We start from the raw sequence: 17896 nt of genomic DNA, 5'->3' as shown, positions 1-17896 counted from the left end.
GAAAATTGCAAGCGCCATTTTGAATACGAAAAACGAAAGAGAACCTCCTTCTTATTTTACCACTAAACAGCACTAGTTAGTCATATTGTGTTCTGATTTCAAGGGAGCGTTAGCCAGTGTAATTACAGATACAAGTGAGATTACTTCTTATTGCTCAAGGTTGGCGGCGCGTTGGTGATGTAACACATGGTTAATATTCTTTTTAAATACTGAGTAACTATTGAGTTTTTGGACGGTTCTTCTCCGTAGAATCTACTTTCCGAAGCGGTGTAGCTTTACCTTTAATGTAATTCATTAAAATGACGATTCAAAAGTACTTGTAAAAGATTTTGTTTCTTACAGCGCCAATTGCTATCAGCGGCGGTGGCCAGTTAGCATTAGATAACCCATTTGGTACCTACCCACTTTAAATCTAACTCAACACATACCTATGAATAACAAACAATGTTCAAAATGTTTTTTAAAGTTCTCCTAAGTATAATGAAATGAAAAATATTAGGCTACTTAAAAGTCGATTTACGATATTAATGTTAATATTTTTTTTGGAGTCGGTGTCAGCCAAGGAAACACTACAATATACCTAGCAAAAATAATACAACATACCTCCTCATTTTTGAAGTCGGTTAAAAATAAAACTTGGCAGACGATGTTTTTTTTTTTTTTTTTAAAAATTAACTACATCCACTGGGGAGAGATGGTGTGGCCTTAGGTTTTAAGAATCCTAGGTCTTCCCCCCTGTCTTCGTATATGACCATCTCGTGTATTTGAGATGCTTTCAGGCAGCCGAAGCGGACTGCTACGTCGCCTTTTTCAGAGCCAACTCTCATGGCGTCCACACTTATCCGACGTGGGGTGCCATCCCGGGCCCGCCCTCTGAGTTCCAAGAGCTGTGAACATGCCAATGCAAATGAGGTTTCCCTTTCCCATTCGAAAAGTGCGACCACTTTGTTTTGTGATCGCACCAGTCGGCAGGTCAGGGCTCCCGGCATCTGCATGGTAAGCGCTTCGATGGTGGTGCGCTTAATGCTCACTTTTGAAGTGCTCCCTTTGATCAGCAGGGCCAGTCCAGGCGACACCGTCACGCGGTCCGAGCTTTCGTGGCGGCAGAAACTGATGCCCATCCTTTCTGTGTCGTCGCTCATGAAGAGGGCCACGCCTTTTACTATAATCCCTGGGACGCCACATTCTCCTACGTCTTGGAGTACTTCTGCAAATGTGGCGTAGTGGGTGGTTTGTAAAGGCGCGGTAGGATGGTGTCTCTTCATGAGTATTCCCCGCATGGTGGAGGAGAGAGTTCGTATCCCCCGGCTTAGGGTGGTCAGCGTTGGTATTTGCGTCGGTTGAGTCTGCTGTGTGGTTTGTATTTGGGTCGTGTTAGGTTGATGTGTTCTGTCAGTGTTGGTTGGTGTGTGTGTGGTGCTAAGTGGTATGTTGGGATGGTGCTGGGATGGGGGAATTGTGGTTGCAGCAGATGGTTGAGCATTTGAGCTGTTTCTTTTTGCGGCCACTTGTACGGCTTTTCTCGCGAATGCGATGAAGGGTGTTCTAAGATCCTCCTTCTCCATGATGACGTGGAGCGAGGACTGGGTGAGGGTGATATTTGTTCGAGTTTCGAACTCCAGTCTATCTCTGCCGAATCTTGGGCATGCCAGGATTAGGTGGAGGATCGTTTCATCGCATTCGGGATCGCAGACACACGAAGGACTGTCTTTTAATTTGAAGCGATGGAGGTACGCCGCGAACCCCCCGTGGCCGGTCAGTAACTGGGTGTCGGTGGGTGTTAGTACCGACGTTCTTACCACTTTTTTTGCTATTTTGACGTCGGGTAAGAACGCTCTTGTCACTGAACCGGTTTCTGAGGAGCTGTAACGCGCCTGCCATGCCTCGACTGTGGTTTCGCGTATCCGCCTCCTGACATACGATATTGGAACTTTATCGTAGTCAGGTGCCGTTTTTTTCGTGAGGGCCGCTTTTTTCGCTAGCTCATCCGCTCTTTCATTGCCCGGTGTTCCTACGTGGGCCCTTAACCAAAAGAACCGCACGCTTCCGCCCTCTTCTCCGATCTGTCGAATGCACTCCTTCATCTCCAGAGCCAATGGATGAGTGACTGAAGGGCTCCGAAGCAGATCAAGAGAGGATCTCGAGTCGCTCAAGATGTTAGCGGAGCGATGTTTCGATTTCCTCACCATCTTGATAGCTCTGAGGAGTGCATACATTTCGGATTGGAAGACAGTATTGTGCGGCTCTAGGCGGAACGTGGATTTTCTGGTTTCCCTCCCTTGATCCCACCATGTTAGGGCAGCTCCGACTTTCCCCTCTATTTTGCTGCCGTCGGTGAATATTAGGGGGCCGACAATATGGTGTTCTGCAAGGGTTTGTGGGTCCAGATTTAGGGGCAGACGATGTTGTGACTACATATACCTATATAGAAGTTGTTCTTCTGCAGTCATACAAATAATTTTGTTGCAAGTCCCGGGTTCGATTCCCGGCCGAGTCGATGTAGATAAAGTTCATTAGTTTTCTATGTTGTCTTGGGTCTGGGCGTTTGTGGTACCGTCGTTACTTCTGATTTTCCAAAACACAAGTGATTTAGCTACTTACATTGGGATCAGAGTAATGTATTTGATGTTGTCCAATATTTATTATTATTATTTAGATGTAGCATAGTGAAAGTCTAAGTCGTAGACCGAATGTTGAATTCGTCCGAGCAAACAGTCAGGTGGCGGCTACTGTCTAGACGGTTTATTAAATATCGACGTTTAGAAACTAACTATAACCGCATTTCGTTGGAGTATTTAACTAGGTGCGTTGATTCGATTTAGTAATGTCCAATTCTCCTAACAACCCGAACTTTGACTAGGAATGCTATAACTATGCGCCCCTTATGTAGTTCTCGTAATCGGACCTCGGAATTCATTGTAAACCATTGTTAGGGTTGCCAACCCTAACTTTAACTTAGTGAATTTTCATTTTGGACGTCACATCACGTCACTTTAAATGCATTTTATTTTTGAATTTAGGGTTAATTTTTATAATCAGACTTTTTGTACAGCGATGATAATACTAACCGCACTTGAGAAATAACAACCAAAAAATTTAATTGTCAGTTGCTTGCTTTCAAAGTGACGAAGGAATTGACTAACGAAATTAATTTTAAATTAGCTTATCACACGTTTAATCAACTGCACGTAAAAAGCGACATCAAATAACGAATCAAAGTCATGTCAATATAAAATGAACAGATATAAATCAAAATGTATCTTTTGAAATAAATGACGTTTAGGTTAATACATAGTACAGCACTGAGGATGCAGCGAGTGGACAATAATGACGGTCATTAGGCGGCCTTGTGAGTCGTGTGACGCGTCTTCAGGTACAATATAGAAAGTAGAGTGACGATGGATTTCAAGTAAGTATGGATTTTTCCACTGTAAAGCAGCGTTTCGGAATGATCTTTAAACTTGACCTTGCGAAGAAATTTTGTGTTTCAAATCTGGAATTACCGGTGGAATAAAGCTACTCCATCTCATTCGGTAGGTGTCATAAGGATTTATGTGTTAAACGCATCAGTTGATACTATGAACGTGTAGTGTTTCAATAGTCTGTAGAGAAATGAACACACTATTAAAATGATAGTTGCCGTTAGGCAGGCAACCGACCGTAAAAATCTGCCAAATTATTCTTATAGTGTAGCGACGCCAAATAGACGGGAAATGGACAATCGAATGATAAGTTGTGCCAAATTATAACAACATGATAGTATTCGTCACATATTAATACATTTTAACAACACCTAAACTCATTATTGCGCGACAGAACTGGAACATAGTGCTTCGAACATTATGTTTAATGTTATCAACATTTTCATATTTCATGAGAATGAAAATAAATGCTGTTTATGGCAAAACAACTGCGTCGGACTGTGATCTGAGACGTCACTAGATTGAATCTTACTATTCATACTTAACGAAATACTTAAAAGTCCTATTCAACTCATAAAATATACAGTTATTTATTTGAGTTGAATTGTCATCGAGCGAGAATCAGCTATGAGTACAAGAATATGTAAATTATCAAACAGGAAATTGGCTACAATAGCTTTTCTTTTCAATTAATATTAATCTAAATTATTGCAACTCATTTTATTCCTCTTTATTAAAATTCTATAGAGTTAAACCTGAGTTTAACTAAGGCTTTAGTGATTTAGCTTTCCGTGTGGGACTGTCCCGTGTAAACAGAGTATCATGGAGTCACCGTAATGGATCCAATTTAACAGATTGTCCCTGGTATCACGATGGGATTACTGTAGCGCGCTGAATACCACTAAATTGTTTTGTATGAATTGATTTTCCACACGGGGTTATTCAGCGTGTAATGGTCGTTATGTAAATGGCAGCTGGAGGAAAATAATAATTATATATAAATATTACACGCTGTAGAGTAGTATTAGTGCGTATAGATACGGTACTGTGTTTTCATATAATATAGTATATCTATTATATATTGTACTAGTTGTCACCTGCGGCTTCGCTCGCGTTTTATGTCACGGCGTTCACACCCCACAGATACAACAAAATCATCTAAGTTAATAATTATTCATAATCGACGACATATATATTAGTAGATATTATTAAACAAAGTCCCGCCAAACCTCTCTCTGAACGCAACACTAATACAGTAAAAAATACTGAGCCGATTTTCATAAGGTTTTCGTCAATACCCTTCTACGAGCAAAGCTAGAACGGGTATGTATATATAAATTATTATTTCTTTATATACCTATATTCCGGACGTTTTATTTATCATATTGAGTTGAAACTTTGTTTAATTGCTGACTTTACACGAGTGTTAGTGCAGGCTTCGAGACTTACTCATATATTTCGTGTGCAAACTCGACAACATCTCATTTATTTAAGAGAAATAATAATTGCAAAAAAAACCATGAATGATGAATTTAAAAATAATATTTTTTAAAACCACTGTTAGATCGATTTCATAAAATCGTTAACTTTTGCGATAAATACATGAATTTCGATTTTTTTTTCATGATACAATAAAAATGGCTCATGCCGCCATTGACGTTCCTGCTCCTATTCAGCTCACTAGAATTAGTCGTTATGATGGCTAAGGCACTGGTTCTTTAGAAAATGGGGCAGGCCCTATTGTAGACCGCTACATGAGTTGTCAAACTGACGAACATATGAGAGAGTTCATGTTAACTATCGGCGTAGCAGTGGAACATGCTGAAGCGATCAATCGGCGTAAAAATCATCTCTAATTCAATGCTTTTTTTGTTATGGGATAGGTAGGCGGACGAACAAATGGACTCTGATGGTAAGTGGTCACCACCGCCCATAGACAAGGGCACTATAATAAATATTGAGCATTCGTTACATCGCCAACGCGCCACCAACCTTGGGAACTAAGATTTTATGGCCCTTGGCGAAAGAATATCTGATGAGTGGGTCTTAGCTACCCAGACGGGCTTGCACAAAGCCCTACAACCAAGTGAACACTTCAAATTTATATGACGATAATAATGTCTCCTTATATGTAATTCCACCAAATTAAACCTTTAAACCATAACACTACAATTGAGGAGTTTATGGTACATATCCAGACGAACTCACCACTGGACAACCTACCCGCCTACTAAAATGTGTTCAACAAAGCATACTTAAATAAAATAAAGAATAATAACACGAAAATCGTCTAGATTAAGGCTACTACATCACGTACGTACAATACGTTCAGACGCATCTGGACAAGATTGCTCCCGTTAGACGACCTTTATTTAATCTTTTGATTTATTGCCTGAATTCTAGACTTTTCAGTGCTTTACGATGATATCTTTCAGATCATATTTTAGTTATCTCGGTCATATGATTATTTCAACATTTCAAATTAAAATTTACATTAATTTTATGTAATAAAGTGTTAAATATTATTCGATTTATTTCAATTACTTTTTTATAGTATATATTATTGTTAATTATTTCTCTCCGATTCTGAACCAGGATAGTTTAGATAATAACATATTTTAGGCTTAAAACGAACAAAAACATTTTTAAGAACTACAAAAACAGGATATCATATTTATTATTATAGCTTTGTTAAGAAAGTTTTGTCTTATAACAATAAGTTAAAACTTTTACTTAGAAACTCTAATCAATTTTGATGAACTTTGAACCATCTTATTTACCTGGAAAAATTCATGTCTCATCGTTCAAAACAAAATCTATAATAAAACAATTATAGATATTATTAATAAAGTAATCACTATCATAGATAAATCATCAACGAACCATACTCACTTCTGACTGTTAGATTGACTCTATCAACATACGCAGTTTCATTTTCCACGCCGCACTCGTATAGGCCTTCGTCATCGAGGCCCACCTTTTTAAGGAGCAGGCTACCGTCCCCCTGAAACAAAAGAACGTTGACAACTTAAGAAGTAGGTAAAGTACAAAGGGATTTGGTCAATAGGAGAGCCAGTCTTATGTATCTATGACGTCAGATGAAGGAAGTTCGTATATTTTGTTTAAATTATATTAACATTACAAATGTGAAAAGCCGCTTGCGACGACTTGTTTAATATATGTGTATGATATGATATGATATTGTAAATAAACTGCAGTTAATATATTCAATCCAGACGAGCATCACTATTTTTTATTTAGTAGTTGAATTTTTTTTTAAGTTAAATCGTGCACCTGCTGTACATACTTCAATAATTCAAGTATTTTTTAAAAATGGGGTTTTGAACGTCGGCGAAGCTGTTATCGGATCTTTGGAAGTAAAAGTATAGTGGATATAAGTGTTCTTCTATAAATAATCACATATAAAGCAAGAAATGTTAGTATTGCACAGTATGACTGAGTAAGTAATAAATCGTATGGAAAACGTAAATCTAAGGTCTGTTTATCTTTATTACTTTTTAGATTGGAATAGACTATATATCTATATATCTATAGACGTATGAACTGCAGGATTTTTTTTTATGATATCGGTAGGCGGACGAGCTAATGGGCCACCTGATGGTAAGTGGCCACCACCACGTTGTAAGAAATATTAACCATTCCTTACATCACCAATGCGCCACCAACCTTGGGAACTAAGATGTTACGTCCCTTGTGCCTGTAATTAGACTGGCTTACTAACCCTTAAAATCGGAACACAACAATATTGAGTACTGTTGTTTGGCGGTAAAATATCTGATGAGTGGGTGGTACCTACCCAGACGGGTTTGCACAAAGCCCTACAATCATGTAAAAGGTATAGGATATTGATTTTTACGTATTTTTTGTCTAATATGAAACAAATTATTATTTTTTTAGATACGTAATCTACGTATATACGTAGAACAATGTTTTAGAAATAACTATCTGATATAGGTCTGGATATTTGACCTAAAAAGCGAAGAGAAAGTGACATAAATTCGTCAATAGCTTCGGCTGTACGTGTAACAATATTGTAGAACGAAGTATTTGTCGTTGTGTTATTTAATGTCACAAATCTAACCGTAGTGTCTACATAGGGTACCGCCTCGTAGTAACCTTCGTTTTGCGCGTTAACCCAGATATATCAATATGTTATTACCTACATGTTTTTAATTCTCAATAAAAAAAATAACACACAATTATACAGATAATTATTTATTCATAAGATTTAAATGATTTTAATGACTGAGCTTGATATTATAATTAAATTTTGTATGGTCACTCTATATATTTACTCTTAACAAATATATATATATATATATATATATAGTAAAATTTGCCTAGTCATAATCGTTTCCAATTGCGTTGTATTATATACCTAGACATCGGCCTTGCAGTGCTGTTGCCTTGAACGACGATCAATATACTCTCTATTCGTCGCTAAAACTCAAAAACTACACGATGACGTTCCGCAGGTAGGGCTCGTGGGTGAAGGAGCTTCGATAAGAAAGTAACGCAACACCGCGTTTGTGAGCCACAGCGGGACAAAGGGCTCTTATAATGAGAGCGCTAGAGGTGTTACACTTTGTACGAGGACATATCTCTGGAATCTGTTTTGTGGTAGAAATGTGGCCGCTTTTATTCTTAATTTAAAAAAAAAAAAGCTTTTATTTAATAAACAATTCATAATCATTGTGTCGTATATTGGCTGTCGATTAAAATTTTGGTTACATTATAAACTGCTGTTCTGTCGCAGCTTAAATAAATTAATCGTATTACATATACTGGACTAATATCACCAGAGACATATTTGATACAAAAACGGCATTTCAGTTTTGATGCTTAGTACTTGTTGATTATTACCGAGAAGTCAATTATTTAGTCGTCAAGATGCAACTAACGTCACCAGCTGAGCAATCTCTGAGGGACAGCTGATGTTTGTTGTCATTTCGTAATTGGTTAGTTTTGTTCATTGACCAAAACAATGGTACATCTTTTATTTTCACAATAGTACGCTAAAGCCTATTTAGTTTAGTTTAGCAAACGAGTTGAACCGATACGGGCCATTGGGTTAAAACTCAGGCAAGGCACTGAATTTTCATGTAAATTTGTTTTCATAACTCATCTCTGCTCGGCGGTGAAGAAAAACATGGTGAGGAAACCTATAGTATAGTGAAATAAGATCCAAACCTTATCCTAAATTTCCGGGCTGTTATATTAGCAGCCTGTTAATTTCCCACTGCTGGGCTAAGGCCTCATCTCCCTTTGAGGAGAAGGTTTGGAGCATATCCACGCTGCTCCAAGGCGGGTTGGTGGAATACACATGTAGCAGAATTTCGTTGAAATTAGACACATGCAGGTTTCCTCGCGATGTATTCCTTCACCGCCGAGCACGAGATGAATTATAAACACAAATTAAGCACATGAAAATTCAGTGGTGCTTGCCTGGGTTTGAACCCGAAATCATCGATTAAGATGCACGCCTTCTAACCACTGGGCCATCTCGGCTCTCCGGGCTGTTACTTTACTTTTTTTAGGAAATATTGGACCGAAACCTTTATAATCTTTTTGCATTTAAATATAACACTGTTGAAGACCAAATCATATTATAATGACATAAATACCTTTCTATTTACTATTTTAAAACGTCACTCAGTTCGAAACTGCAGCAACTCAAGTAAAACATTCCGTCTTTGCTTAAATGCTTCAAGTTATATAATTGTTAATGATGTAATTCGATTCCTCAGAAAATACTAAATCAATTATGACTGCTTAATAAAGTCTTTAATTAATAGAACTTAAACGAATAAAATAAGGTAAAATCGATTGTAGTTTTTATTTAATTATAAAAGTTATCATGCACCTTAACAGGTTAAACGAATTAAAAAAATATAAATAGAGTAACCACTGAGTTTTTTAACGTAGAATTATTCGTAAGCGATAGAAGCATGACATTAAATTTAAGCTGTAAGATACGAAAATTTGGATCGAGTATTACATGTCACGACTCAATAGTTTGCTGCAAATGTCAGTAACTAACATCGAAAGAAATAAAAATAATTCTGTTGTCCTATCTATTTTTTATGAGATTTATGATTGATCTTACTTCGCTCGGTTTGGTGCCATCTATTAGAATATTTGGGCGTAACCTCGTCACCTCGTTTAACCATTAGTTCACGGGCTTGCCGTTTTTGTCGATTTTGTAAGTGTGTGTGTGCGATTCTCAAGGGCACTCAGCTCTTGTAGTCCTCTTAAAAAAAAATTTAACCTTATACATGGGCCATCCAAGTTCTAAGCAAAACAGATACAGCTCCTTACAATAAGTTAGATTCGTTGCGGTTATTCAATAAGTTCTTTCAGTGTCATTATACCGAATGGAGAAACAAAAGTAAATTGATTTCCAGCATCCGAGCGTGACGCATTGTTGAAAATGATTCGTGACGAACAAACAGTATTTATTACGACATGCGAATTAAAAAATAAAATACTTTGCACAAATGACGACTAGAGAATGTACCTACTTGTCATTTCACAAACAAGTTTCGTTTTAAATATGATATTTAATTTTTATTTCAAGGGCTGTGTGCAAGCCCGTCTAGGTAGATACCAACCACTCAGCACAAACAGCAGCAATACTTAGTAATGTTGTGTTTCAGTGTAAACGGTGAATGAGCCAGTGTAACCAAGAGCTCAAATAACATCTTTAGTTTCCAAAGTGGTGGCCCATTGGTGATGTAAAGATGATTAATACTTTTTAAAGTGTGAATGTCATTTTCCACTAGTTAGAACTAAATTAGATTCGATTATATTATTATTAATTGTGAAGATTATGACTCTGTGAGAGTTTCGAAAGCTAATTGTTGATATAACCGCCTTGTATGTTTGTTAACTGTTAACCCTTCGACAAAGGGTAACCTGTGAAGTTCATACATACACATAAACAGCCTGTAAATTTTCCCACTGCTGGGCTAAGACCTCCTCTCCCTTTTGAGGAGAAGGTATGGAGCATATTCCACCACGCTGCTCCAATGCGGGTTGGTGGAATACACATGTTGCAGAATTTCGTTGAAATTAGACACATGCAGGTTTCCTCACGATGTTTTCCTTCACCGCCGAGCACGAGATGAATTATAAAGTGAAGTTCGTTAGGCGCGAATCGTTTATGTATTCTATGAAGCAAAGTTTGTAAAAGTAAGAAATATTCAAAGTTATGCAGTTCAAGTTGACGGTAAACAGGGTAGTTTTATTTGTAGGCATCATATACCAAGTTAGCTTAGAGTCACTATATACTTGAATCGTTTGAACTACTTTTATTTGAAAAGCCTCCGATGCCGAGCTGAGTCGAAATATCGTGAACTTGGGCAGTTTTTAACATTTTAATTTTTGTAACGAAGACAAATACAAGGCAATATGAAAGTTACAAATACTGACAATTAATGACTAAACCCTCATAATGAAAGTAATTGTGTATAGCAAATTTAATGAGCCGGTGGAATTAAAGACAATATTTAAAAAATATCATGTTTTCCGTGGTTGGCGTTCACGATGTGAGAAAGTATATTCTATATATACATATCTGATGTCGTCACCTTACTTTCTTTCAAAATAAACTGAAAAAAAAAAACGCTTAGTCTTAAAGAGATAATAAATTAAAATAAGAGTATTATATATTACATCATTAGAAAATTTTGAAATTAATTAATGAGTGCTGGAAAGTATTGATTTATAAATTATGTCAATTAAATAACCTTGCCGACATAGCCCAGGGTTTAGAACGCGTGCATCTTAACCGATGATTGCGGGTTCTAACCCGGGCAAGCACCATTGAATTTACATGTGCTTAATTTGTGTTTATAATTCATCTCGTGCTCGGCGGTGAAAGAAAACATCCTGCATGTGTCTAGATTTCAACGAAATTCCGCCACATGTGTATCCACCAACCCGTATTGGAGCAGTGGTGGAACACGTTCCAAGCCTTCTCCTCAAAGGGCGAAGAGGCCTTAGCCCAGCAGTGGTATAATTAAAGGCTGTTACTTTTGTCCTTAAACTTTACAGTCGCCTCATATAAAAATGAATAATATTTTTAATGCTACGAGAAAATAACTACATTAAAAAAAATAATCAATATAAATATGTCAATTATTGCTAGGGAAGGCTTTATATTATAACGCTTCGACTAGACGTACGATAAAAATAGTCGTAAATATTTTATAGCCGACAGTTAAAATCGGTCACGACACGTGAATAAATACACGGCACAGATTATAAAGTGACGGCGACACTTTATTTTATTATTGTATAAAATAAAAGTCAAGAAAAACTAACACAACAAATATTAAAATACCTCATTTGTGATATTAATTACTTTTACATACAGAATAATACAAATTTAATGTTACTTCACGAGAGCAATTTATTGTTGGCAACACATCATGTAAATACGTCAAATGTCGGTTTTTTATTGCCGATAGAGAAGGCCCAGTGGTTGGAACGCGTTGATCAGCAAGCAAGCAAATCAGCAACGAGTTTTTATATGCTTAATTTATATTTATAATTAATCTCGTGCTCGGCGGTGAATGTATACATCGTGTCAGTTTTCTCTACTATCGATGGAATTCTGCCATGTGTGAATACAGTAGCCCGCATTGGGGAAGCGTGGTGGAATAAGCTCTAAACCTTCTTCTTAAAGGGCTAAAGCGCAGCAGCAGTTGGCTTGATTAAAGTCTATTTAATAACAATGGACGGTCTGTCGCTGTTAAATAGACGGTAACATTTAAATAACTTACAATTAGTCCAAGACAAAATACAGTTCATAAATAAACCAATATGTAACCGTACCCTTGTATTCATAATCCACGTTGTTTTAAGTAAATTTGTTTATGAAAATAATCCTAATTTAGGGTTACTTATATACCCTTATTGTACAATTTTGTAAACGATGATTAATGAAAGCGTTACAGGAAAGGGTTCCATTTTTTGGGTCACCCGTTCGTTATTCAGGTATACGGGCAACATTACGAACTGAAATGTCATCCTGGACTGTAAGAATTTGTGTATAAATGTGACAAAACGAACCACGTAAGTGCTACTTAATAATAGCGATTTAAAACTCGTTAATTTGTATGAGTTGCAACTTTTAACTGTCCGAAATTGTTTGCGTAGTCTATTTGAAAAAAGTTTTTATATTGATTCTAAAATTAAACCAAATGCAATATAATATTTTCTTAAAGTTACGTTGCCAACCACAATAATTGACCATTCAGTCAGAAATTGTAGCTTTATTTGCCAAATATACGTGTGTTACGTTATATAAAAGGTACAAGATTTTTTAAAATATTTTTCACGCTGTACGATAATCAAGAGATTTACGGCCAGCAATAACAACGAGTAGGAAAACATATTCTGCGAGTGACGGGCGATGTGAGGCGCTGGAATTTTAAAACCAGAATGCGTTTTTTATTCAAATAACCATAGAGTTTTGCATGCGAAGAAAATTCAATTACAAACTTTTCATGGGTAAAACCGGCGAAGTATTTTTATAAAACAAGAACATAAAATTATCGCGGATACTAGAAACGTGTTGTAACTTATTATAGTCAGTGTTAGTCCTTCAAATAAAATTAGTTTATCTCTTCCAGTTTTCAGTAAACAAACAGCAACTGTACACAACAAGGATAGCAAGTTTTGCGGTAGATTCCAGTATAACTAATGGATTGTACATCCAGGCTAGAACCCAACCCATGAAAGTAGAAGTAATCATTCAACGCCGTCATGAGGGATCGTGTTTGGGTTTTTACAATAAAAACTACCAACGTTGATCACGTTTAAGTTATTATTTATTAGTTTAATTTCACACGTCCTTACTTTTATACATCGTCAACTGTACGTATTTCATATAAAACTTAAAAATGTAATTTGGTATGACTGAATAAAGATAAGCAGACTACTACACCGATAAATATGAGAGCGGTTCCTCGCCAGGAGGTTCCGTAAGTATTAAGTTCAGATTCGAACATTACATAAATGAGTGAAAACGACTGAGCATTACTGTGCCCAACCTGTTATCATACAATATTCATTATTACATTATTGAGAGAGAAGAACTGAGCATTAAAAACAACTGTCTCGTCTGCTGGCGAATCAGTGAGGCAGAACTGTGACGTAATTTTTAAAATCGAATGTCAGGTTACTTTAAATGAGTGCTGGTGGTGAGGGACCGCTTTTATGTGTAATTTTTCATAGAGACGCCGTGAGGTCTTAGTACCTGGCCTAGGTCAGGCTTCGTACGGGAATCGAGGTTACCCTCCTTACCCGAGCAATTCCTCACTCCGGTAAATTTATTCAAGGTCAAGGCCTAGAAATCTTGAACAAAGTTTGTATACTATCCACATTGTTGTAACTCGCTGCTAGATGGCGTTGCAACACATCAACTATACCGTTCACGATTCAACTAATCGCCATGACAATTGGAATATACGAGTATACACTAATAGGACGTCTGCCAGGTTAGCTAGTATTTTGCAAAATTATTTGTCTTTAAAACACACACAACAAAAACCGTGTTTATTATATCCCAAGTCAAATAACCCGCATTGAATAGAGCGCACGTCGGTTATTGAAGAACCGTGGCCATTTTAACTAATTACAAAATGTGAATAGAGAAATATATATTCGCCAGCTAGAACTTTTAATAAATGAGCCGGTTCAAGATACACCCTCGACCTCGATGTGGACGGCGCTCGCGTTGGCATTTCCATAGCAAATATTTAATAATATTATCCAACTTAAAATCCCCTCGTAGCCGTGATTGCTTGAGTGAAGTGCTTGTAAAACTTTGACTTTAAACTTAAGTACACTTCATCGAGCTTAAGCAGCATTAATTATGAAAATTGTTTCATTTTTAATAAACGCCCTATAAAGACGGAAACCATTAGTCGTCAATCATCGAACACCTCTTCCTCTATAAAAACATTTTAAAACAAAAATATTACAGTGTTAAAAATATGAATTAATACAAAACATTTTATTGATCCATCCTACAAAATTTCCTATAAATAATCCTGATCTAAATTTAAAGCGGGTGAAACAGCAAAGCGGAGCCACTTACATAATAATATTATATACTAAAACCTCCTTGGTATAAGATTTATATATATTGGTTTTGTACATAGTTGATATTACAATAAAAGCGTCTCCTCATTTAATAGTATCGAAAATAGATCAACGAAGATTAATATCACACCATTGAAATCTAAATTTGTTTTATAGAGCACTGGTGAACATACCATGTGATCGAGTAAGGTCGATGCGTTTCTTTTCACGTCGTCAGTGACCTTACTGAGGAGTTCGGTGATCGACTCTCGTTGACATGATTAATTTTTCTTAGTTTAGAATAGGTAAGACAATATTTATCAATGTGTTTGGTTTAATTACTTTACGCATTATATCTTTAGCTAAAATATTTTTAAGACAACCTTCTTTCGACAGTTCTTTGAACCACCAATTTAAAGTTTTTTGAGGAATTTTATAACAATATATTTGTATTTGAACGTGTATTTGAAAGCTCGTGTAAATTATATTTATAAAGATAAAACATATTATTCTGTACAAGATTATATAAATATATTTTATTGCATATATTTGTTTATTTTATTTAGGATACAAGTATAATATTGATGAAAAAAAGGAACTACTGTATTACTCGCCGGTTCTGTTGAATAAACGTTATATTCACGGAAAAAACTAACTTTTAAATTAATTTAACAAAATGAGTCAACAACAACAATTCAACATACATACATAACGTACAGTAGAAAATAGGGATCAATTAGATACTCGATAAAAAGTAATAACAGTTCAATGACGTTCCTTTGAAACCAGCCACTAGACGAATTCCAGTAGACTCATAAAAAACAATTGTACTTAATTTTCACTTCTAACGACACTTGCTGGCGCTTTTATGTTTATGTCTGGACGTGCGTGACTCATTTAGGGAAGGGCGGCATTGTGTACGCACCTCCCCCAAGATGGGTATTAATCACATTTAGAGATACGCCATAAAGTGAAACCCTTTTCTATGCATTATTGATGTCTAAAATTCTTTTTCAAATCATAATTTATTTTGATTATAATTTTCAATATTTGTAAGAGTCATTCTTTCTGTCTTTCTAACTAATATTATAAATGTGCAACTTTGTTTGATTGTTCGTTACGCTTTTAACGTCCTAACTACTCAACCGATGATCATTATGCAATTTGGCATACACATTTGACAATGTACAGAAAAGGTCAGTTAAACGCGGGCGAAACCGCGGCCTGGAACTAGTTTAAAAAAGTATAGCAAAATTTTTTTTTTGATAATAATATTAAAACATCCACATCTAACTTATATTTGAAAAATTGTTTACCTCACTTATTTAACTAAATATTTTTAAATATAAACTGAAACAATACTATGTTGATTGAACATATCATTTTGGAATTAAATTGGTTTCTTGCGGAACCCCTTAGGTTGATAAAAACACTCTCACAGATCACATTTCTTGCAATGAGAGGGGAAGTTTGTGGTGATTCAGATTCTATTCGATCTGTTTCGATGGGGGACGTCTTGATGACAAATTGTATTGCAAGAAATGAAATCCTCAGGAAATAAGAGATACTTCGCATATCAATCAATATAAAAAAGCCGTTAAAAAATATTTAGTTTATTGTATAATATAAGTTGTCATAGTTTTTAATTCTGAAAATTACCATTTTCCTTCATGATACTTATTATCATCTGAATATTTATCATTTAATGCGATGTGCATTGCAATGTACATTAATGGTAGCTTAAATTATAGTCAGCAATTAAAAATAAATATCAAATTTTGCAATTAACTTAAGCAAGCGAACGGACGCATTGTGTGTGCAGAATCAATTTTGTTTCGATATCATTCGAAAATCGATCACATCCATTCGATTTTCATTTGTTTCTGAACTGAATCGTTTTATTTCATTTGAAATCACGATCCAGTCGCGGTTGAATTTTACCTCCCAGCTCTCATTCATCCCTTCATTTAACTTGTTATTTGCAAGAACCAAACAACAATTCCATTTTCAAACATGTGAAACAAAACCTATTTTTCTTTTGCGATCCTTATATTTAACGTATTTTGTAAAATATAAGTATAAATATTGAGTCATCGTAACTTATTTGGTATTCAAAATTTCTTTGAAATAACTAGCGAGGAATATAGCAGTTTCTTGCGCAATTAGCTAAATGTATTCTGGCGCAGGTGTTAAAATATGAATAGCCGAGACCTGAAAGTACTGGAATGCAAAATTTAATTAATTAAAAAATGAACTGATCCATATAATTATGTATTCAATGCACAAACTGAAATATATGAATTGACTTTTACACCTTGCACTTATATAGAAAAATAATATGATATTAAAAATCAATTGCACCTTAATAAGTATGTAAACCTATATTAAAAACATTAATAGACATCACATTATTAGATAAAAGATTGATTTAAAGTATTCGTTGACGTAACAATAAAGGAATTTAATAGATATTAACCCATATAACACATGCAGTTTCTTGGCAATTAATCTCGGTTAAATTTTTATTTTTATTTCATAACTTGCCATGTTCGAAAAAACTTTAGTAATTAGAATTTTAGGCATTATTCCCTATTGTCTTGGTGATTAGTGTTCCTGCAACTAACGTCATTACAGCACTAATTCAAATGTGTGAGCTCCGACGTCACATAAAGGCGTAAGTTCAACAAAGCTCGTGTATATATAAATTACGCCCGCCCGCAGTGCCTTCAGTGTTCAGGTGCTCCAACTTTATTGAAGTTATTACCGCAATGTAGAAGTTTGTTAACTTTTACGATCAAACATTTCGCTATTATGAGTCTGTGTGCACTTATTTACAACGAAACCCCTTAGGACAGTACAAGTGAAGTGAAGTGCACTTTTTATGAGTTCAAATGCTCGATACTTGAATCAGTTTAATATAGATAAAATGGTACAGCTCTGTGTACCATTCGCTCATCACTTGTTCGGCTTTTAGATGTAAATAATTGGCACAGGTGTATTGTATGGTGAGGAATGTCCGGTATTATATTCAAGAAACGATTCGTTTTGATATAGTAGACTCGTTTAAGAAGCTATGTTCAGAAAAGCCAACTTCTAAAAGAATTCCCGCATGCGGCACTGTACACGTGATAGCAGTATAATTTTTAAATTATAATAATGGCAGTCTTTTTTATTTAATAAATACATGGACGGGCCAATGGTCTTGAGCATGAACATGGATGGATATAGAGAAAAGGGACGACCAAAAAACGATATGGCTGGAAAGAATGTTACTTGTGAGATGAGACAGAGAAGAATGAAAAAAGACTTGCCGCGCCGACCCCAAATAAAATTGGGAAACGCCAGGAGGATGATGATGATGA

General features: G+C 35.8%; 1 protein-coding gene across 1 annotated transcript in view; it reads right to left on the bottom strand.

Moving 5' to 3' along the window:
• Positions 1 to 17896, bottom strand: part of LOC113394920 (uncharacterized) — a 66314-nt gene that overhangs the window by 12650 nt on the left and 35768 nt on the right. The window contains exon 3 of the mRNA XM_026632390.2: positions 6315 to 6426. Coding sequence (XP_026488175.2) covers positions 6315 to 6426 — 112 coding nt within the window. The remainder of the gene's footprint in view (positions 1 to 6314; positions 6427 to 17896) is intronic.

Source organism: Vanessa tameamea, chromosome 13 (assembly GCF_037043105.1).
Source record: "Vanessa tameamea isolate UH-Manoa-2023 chromosome 13, ilVanTame1 primary haplotype, whole genome shotgun sequence".
NCBI classification, from domain to species: Eukaryota; Metazoa; Arthropoda; class Insecta; order Lepidoptera; family Nymphalidae; genus Vanessa; species Vanessa tameamea.
This window is presented reverse-complemented; position numbering and strand designations above follow the sequence as displayed.